At 40.9% G+C, this 6,911-nt stretch overlaps 1 protein-coding gene across 1 annotated transcript; it reads right to left on the bottom strand.

Moving 5' to 3' along the window:
- Window positions 1-3,339: 3,339 nt before the first annotated feature.
- Window positions 3,340-5,389, bottom strand: LOC109409264 (protein phosphatase methylesterase 1). Its single transcript, XM_019682683.3, has 6 exons — window positions 5,146-5,389; window positions 4,870-5,062; window positions 4,692-4,801; window positions 4,318-4,629; window positions 3,924-4,258; window positions 3,340-3,607 (listed from the first exon to the last, which is right to left on the bottom strand). Exons 1-6 carry the CDS (start codon window positions 5,220-5,222, stop codon window positions 3,450-3,452), a joined length of 1,185 nt encoding a protein of 394 aa, XP_019538228.3. The 5' UTR covers window positions 5,223-5,389; the 3' UTR covers window positions 3,340-3,449.
- Between the last annotated feature and the right edge of the window lie 1,522 nt (window positions 5,390-6,911).

The following is a 6,911-nucleotide window of genomic DNA, read 5'->3' as shown; positions in this document are numbered from 1 at the left end:
TAATTTAGTTATGTTGGCTGATAACCAGAATTTTGATCGCATATCAGTCCTATCTTTGCTGGGTTTCCTATTCATATGGGACAATTATGCGATTATAGGCAGTATGATTCTCAATCGACAACAAAATCTGTGAAGTTCACTGAAATATGATTGAAGTTACAATGCATTGCAGTAAATTTGACGAAAAGTGTAGTCACCTCAACAACAAAACATTGTCAATTTTTCGTGGACACGCATCTTACAACACAGTATAGTTAAAAATACAATGCCCAGCTATTGAATTAAAATTATTTTTGGAAATGTTAACTGCACTGCTAATCAAACTGACAGTGTTTTAGTGGAATTAACTGGAAATTGTTGTCGGTTGAGAATCATAGGTACGGTTATTAACCCTAAAAGGGATACCTGGGGTCCATTGGACCCCAGGCGCCTTTCAGAGCTCGTCTTTGAAGGAACACGCTCTGCGAGGTGACGAAACTGAGGCCATGAAGGTATCCCTTGGATTTTGGTACAGGAATGGTCAGGAATTCAGTGCTGGGAGGGGGGGGGGGGGGTCTGGTCGAGCGTTACCGCCCATACAAAAATTTTAACGGGCTATGAAGTTGTTTGGACAAAATTCATCATAAAAGTAGTAAAACAGAGAGGTGCTCATCTTGCCCAGTCCTACCCTATTTTCAGTCCGTTTGACATTCACCATCATTCCTTACCACGTGCTGGAGTCTAAGGAATATTGCCAATGAGCCATTTTACGAGACGTTTCGGATCAGCTGATCGCTCATTTCATGAATGAAAATTTGACAGGAGGTTGCGCCCAAGCCCGTGAGTGTTAATATCAACACGCTAGTTCGGGAATACCCATTAATGGGTACTTTAGTACCCATTTCGAACTAAAGTGGCTTAACCCATTTAATGGGTATTCGCCATTTACCCATTAATGGGTTTTTGGGCTGAACTTCAAAAAATGGGTATTTTAACCCCATTGTTGAGTTTAGGAAAAAATGGGTAAAAAAGCCCCATTTTTCTAGTTTTTCCAGCTAAACCTGATTTTAATATTATAAAAAGTAATCTAAAATATGAAACATGAAATAAAACGCATTTCTGATAGTCATGATAACCTTTATTTTCCAGTTTATTCCAAATAGCTTCTCCTTTCATCCAGATTGCCTCTGTCGACGGCCGCAGAATCCTGAATAGGGAAAGATGGCTGTTTGTATGAATTGTAGAGAATAATAGTCTAATCGGGAACTTACCCTCCAGCTTAAAATGTCCTTGTGGGCCTGCTGCTTGATGGCATCCATTTCGACAACACCGATTCCAATCGCCTGGTCAGCTGCGGACTGGTTTATGCCGGGAAATTCGTCGGAACGCTTCTTCACCGCTGTGCACCGCAAAGAAAAGTCTAAAAATGGCGACGCCAGCTTCAAACTTATGCATGGGTGTTATATACCCATTTATAAGTTCGATGGTCATACTTCACAATGTGGAAAATTTACCCATTATATGGAACGGAAAAAATACCCATTATTTGACAGCTCAGTACTGATGCACAAAATGGGTATTTTGAACCCATTTAATGGGTATTCCCGAACTAGCGTGAATATCAACACTGTTGTCGTTTCGATCTTTCCTTAAAGAAGGATCGCGGTAGGCGGCGCTCGCGGACGGTTGAGTTTTTTGTTTGCTGTCACGTTTTTTCACTTTCGCGGATTTTAGATTCGGCCGAGAATTTGTGTAACTTTATTTGTCCAAAAATTGAGAAAAAAATCAATGTTGTGTACGAATTTGTATTTGGATGGAGCTGTTGGGTTGAAGGTGAAGCTGCAAGTACCATCCGGCGAAGTGGATGGAAGTGGAAGGCGAGTTTTCATGAAAATTGGCAGTTCTTCGAAGAAAACTGTGATTGAACGGTTCGAAACATACCGACATTTGGCCACCGCTGGCAAGTGATTTTTTTTTAATGTAATAATGTTTCCGTCGGAATTGGTCGTCGTTTTATTACTTTTCTCTTCGTCGCGCCCGGTAGTGTCAAACTTTTCTCTGGCAGATCTGGAGCTAGTACTCGTCGTGTGTTTAGCTGAGAAACTACTTTGGTCAGTTTAAGAATTACGGAATTGTAGCAAACGAAGAAAATCATCGGAAATTCAGAAAAAAATGTGTGGAAAATTTGGTTTATGTACCAAATAAATAATCTTATTCTGAACCATTCGTGTGTGTAGGTCGGTGAATGGGGTGGTAAAATATTAATTCAATTAGTATGTTCATGTTGAAAAATTGATTCTGAAGAAAATTGGCTGGTGGTGACAATCAGTAGCCAGTTTGTTTCCATTTTGTTCTCGAGGACGTAAAAAGTGTTTGTGAAGTGTTTCAGGTGCCACTAGCAACAGAGCAATGGATGGATAAACATCGAGATTGGTGAGTTCGTTTCATGCTATTATTCTATTGTGAAAGCTTAGAAAAGATAAATGTTCTTTGGATGCGGTCATCTTGCACATTCAACCTGGGTTCAGGAATTTATAGATTTTGGTAAATCATGACATGACTCTCTGAAATAATCATTTCATGTTACTGTGATAGACTAACATATTTGTAGTGATTTCCTATTTTGGTTGTCCTTATAATGGGTTTAGTTTTTTGTATATTCGGGAATGGGACCATTATTCTTTCTTTTTCGTTTCAGAGAGCGAGTAATGGCGCTTAAGCCTAGGCTTTAAAGCCAGGACACATGGACAAATGCCTGTGCCCCATCCCAGGAGAAGATACCTCAACTATAACGGAGTGTGCATTAACCTTCTTAGCAGCACCACTCCCAACGATTTTATGTTCAAACATCAATCCCCTACACCGAAACGGTTGGTACGGTTGTCCCCGTTTCTTCCTTCATTCAATTCGAAAAGGTTTGTCAATCATGTCATTCATAAGTGGATAACCTGATTGCCTTATATTTTTGAATTATCTTTCAGTCCAATAGTCTGCACAGTGGGCCTGGCCATTTTAATATTTGTATCACATCAATGATATGCTGCAAATATTAATACTGACAAGAAAATATCAGAAGAAATTTTGATATTTCCAGGATGCTTTTCAATACTGGCTGTGCAAGCACTAGAATAGAATAGAATAGAATATCAACACTGTTGTCGTTTCGTAAAATAGACTATATCGAAGACTGTACTTCATAGTGGGCTCCGACAACACTAAACTTAAAACTTCATGAAAGTTCGGATGAAATGACATATACTTTTGACTTTCATTATTTGTGATGCAAATAAATTAATATAATTTTATAAATAAACCTAAACCGACTTCGGAAAAATACACGAGAAAAAAATCCGAACAAACTAAAGGCGCCTCCCACTATTTAGGAAACTGCTTTGACTCGAATAAGTCTGTCTAATTTGTTTTGTATTCAATCTAGAACATTTCGTACATTTAAGATCTTACCGAAAAATTCAACAGGCTGGCATGTGTTTGAGAAACTGGCCCTCGCCGGACGCTTCGGCAAACTTGTTCCTCAGTAAGTACGTTCCGATGACTTCGGCGACCTCGTGGGGCCTATCTTCGTGAACGGCATGTCCGCATCGGGCCAACACCTGTAGCTGGAACTTACCTAGGAAAATCGGTATAAGGATTAAGGACAAACGTCTTCAAATCCCGCTTCAACAGTGCCTCAGAACTTCAAACGCACAAATCTCAAAAAACAAGCTTCACACAACAGTGCATTTCATTATTCTGTTCTTGCTCACTCGTAACAGGCTTAAAATAAGAAGATCAGGTGCGCTGGTTTTGTTAACGAAGAGATTTGTGCCCTCAAAATCGTGAGTAGGTGCCAAAGTCGGCCATTGTGGCGGCCATTTTGGGATTCTAACAAGTCTGTCCTTAATATTTGTGTTGAACGGAGTCGGTGATCAACCATCATATCTTACCCTGCATTTGGCCAACCGTCAGAGCTCGGTCAAGATTGTCGATTCCAGCCAGGAGCAGAAGTTTGGGAACTTTTACGTCCAAAAACTTTTGGCTAAGTCCCTGGAACCAGCCTTCCCAGTACTTTTCCGACTTGGATAGGTCGATTCGCCAGGTGTACTTCTTGAGATTGGCAGGCGGTACGGGGACTTCAGCGGGGGCTGGACCATCTCTATCGGCTGGCGATGGCATTTCACCGTCTTCAGCTATGGCGTTGGGGTTGGCAAACTTTGTTCGCCCTTCGAGAGATTCCTCGGCGAGTGGGAGTTCATTGGTGGAAAGTTTTCCGGTCTCGATGCTACGGAAAAATATGTCTATAAGATTTAATTAGTTTTAACGAATTCCCCATAGACCTACTTCACAATCTGGCCAGGCATCGAAACCCGCGCTGACTCAATGTTTCGAATTTGTCCACTCCGCACGCTCCACTCGACGGCATGTTGAATACTTTTGAAAGTGCTCGGTCGGGAACGCAGGAAGCTCTGCATACTGGCCAGTGCTTCAAGGGCGGTTCCCTCTACGACGTCGATCACCACGATTCCGATCAGACTGCTGATAACTTCCATGTTGGCCACATGGACGCAAATCGCTCCCCCCATTGAATGACCAATTAGGATCACCGGCGGTGCAGAATCTTCATACATGGAATGCAGAACATCGGCCACGTCCCTGGAAAAAGAGTTTTATTCAATCTGAATTGTGAAGTAAATCAAATAAAAAAGATCACTTACTGTGCCAAAGTTTCCGCAGAAAGATCGTCTTCATGTTCAGTTGATGTGTCTCCATGCCCTCTGATATCAATGGCCAAGCACTGGCAGTGTATAATTTTTGAAATCTCCATCTAAAAGAATTATTGCAAATTATTAGTTAATTAATATTGAAATGCAAACAGCGATACCCTCAACTTACGCTAAAATGTGCCCAGGACAGAGCGGAAAATCCTCCTCCGTGCAGCATCACCAGCAGCGGACCGGGAGAGCGCGGTTTGTCTGTCAAGTACACCCGGAACACGCCATTCTTTGTGGTCACATCGCGGTTCTCGGTAAAATACTCGCTCCACATGATTGGATTGTAGTCCGTTTGCCGGCGAAACCCGCGGTCCCTGAGAAGTGACCAATAAAATAAATAAATATTGGCATTCAAGGTCATCACCCGCAGAAAATTTAAACCATATAAATTACTTACGTCGGCTTGGGAAACTTTGGATTTGGACACATTGGCGGCAGGCGGGACTTCATCATGACGCGCTGCAGGTTGGACATATTAGTTTTACGCCGGAGGATTTGGATTACGTTTCGTACAGGATTTGATACCCTTTTCTGCACCGATTGGTCCGAAAAGGGGAGCAAAAATGGACCGGACCAAAACAAAATCGATGCGGCACAAGAGAAGCGAATTTTGATTTGACGTTTGTTTCTTCATCGGAGTTTGTTTCAAGCGGCACGCTTGATGCCGCGGCACGGTCAGCACATTGGGACGGGCATATGGGCAAAAATTTCAATATTTGCAGTTCAGAAGGAATTTCTCTGTCTAAATATCTTGATGCATGGAAAATTCCTTGTCTGAATCGCTCAAAAAATTGTTTTTTCTTCGATCGTAATATTATTCTCCGTGCAGTTGAAACCCGGAATTTTCGACTAGCGAAGTTGGATTATTCTCCAAATCCGTGCGCCGGACTATAGGTATAGTTATTATGAATTCGATTGGAAATCAAAAAACTTTTTTATAGAAAAATATTTTTGCTAATTTTGAGTTGTTTACAACATACATCGGAAGTGACGTATATGATAGTGCATCATTGAACGCACATAGCGCACCCCACCCGGTACTGAAAAAAAGTGTCGCTAGTCGAAATGTGTCGCTAGTCAAAACGTCGCTATTCGGTTTGGTGCTGGCGCCATAATATAAGGGGCTGTCCATTAATTACGTAAGGGTTTATGGAGGGAGGGGGGGGGGGTTTGAGAAATCTTACGCGCCATACAAAAATTTTTGGGTTCTGATACAAAAAACCTTACAAGGGGGAGGGGGTGTCGAAAAATCGCTAAAATTCCCTCACGTAATTAATGGACAGCCCCTAACTTCGGTAGTGGTGCGATGTAAATATTGCGGACCATGTTTACTAGGTATAGTCCATTTTACGGGCCGTTTTAATGAATGAAATTTTGACAGAAGGTAGCGTCCTAACCCGTGAAAATTAATACCGTCTACCCTCGTTGGTTTGGCCTAATCTAATCCCGCTTAATCACTAACTGTAAACGCAACGTTTCTTATACTGTAGATAACCATTAGCAATTGTCATTGAACCATTTCTCAGACTGTGCGAGATAACAGTAAGATAACCATACCATGTACAGATTTGCTAGTTTGACAAATGATAATCCGCCAATTTACAGTAAGTGGAATAGGCGGTTAAGATTGGTTACCATAAAAAATCGCTCGTTTTCTCGAACAAATTTTTCGCAATACAAAGGATATGGTCAATATACTATTCACTTTTTCAGACAATTCACTGCATAGCAAATGATTAGAGAACAGTTTAACCATAAATTTGGAAGAAAACTAATACTATTAAGTCTATGCAAATACTGTATGTCAGGGGTTCTCAAACTTTTTCAGCTTGCGACCCACTATTGATTGCTATAGAATTTGGCGACCCACCAGCACGTATTTTCATAGCAAACAGCACTTTAGAAAATTTTGACTGACTTTTGTAATACATTTTATCGTCTTCGTATCGTGATTAGCTTACATTCCGGTAGCACTTAATCTGGCAATTTTTTTTTTAATTTACAGAAATTCTTTCATTTTTGTCAAAATAAGGTTAAGGTGCCTTAGTGATCGTTTTAGCTAACTTTTTGTCTTTAGGAGATGTTTTTAAGTTTCTTATTCAAATTTAATCAGTCTGCTTCATGAAACACTTGTGAACACCACACATTTTAGGTATTCTATCA

This window comes from Aedes albopictus, chromosome 2 (assembly GCF_035046485.1).
Source record: "Aedes albopictus strain Foshan chromosome 2, AalbF5, whole genome shotgun sequence".
In the NCBI taxonomy this organism is placed as follows: domain Eukaryota; kingdom Metazoa; phylum Arthropoda; class Insecta; order Diptera; family Culicidae; genus Aedes; species Aedes albopictus.
Note: the sequence above shows the minus strand (reverse complement) of the source record. Positions and strands in the feature narration are given on the sequence as shown.

Bases quoted from the DNA above. Each gene is read 5' to 3' on its own strand.
- LOC109409264 (XM_019682683.3), bottom strand. From the start codon at position 5,222: ATGTCCAACCTGCAGCGCGTCATGATGAAGTCCCGCCTGCCGCCAATG. The intron at 4,259-4,317 runs GTAGGTCTATGG...ATTTTTCCGTAG, and splicing joins ATGCCTGGCCAGATTGTGAA to CATCGAGACCGGAAAACTTT. The intron at 3,608-3,923 runs GTAAGATATGAT...CGATTTTCCTAG, and splicing joins GACGGTTGGCCAAATGCAGG to GTAAGTTCCAGCTACAGGTG.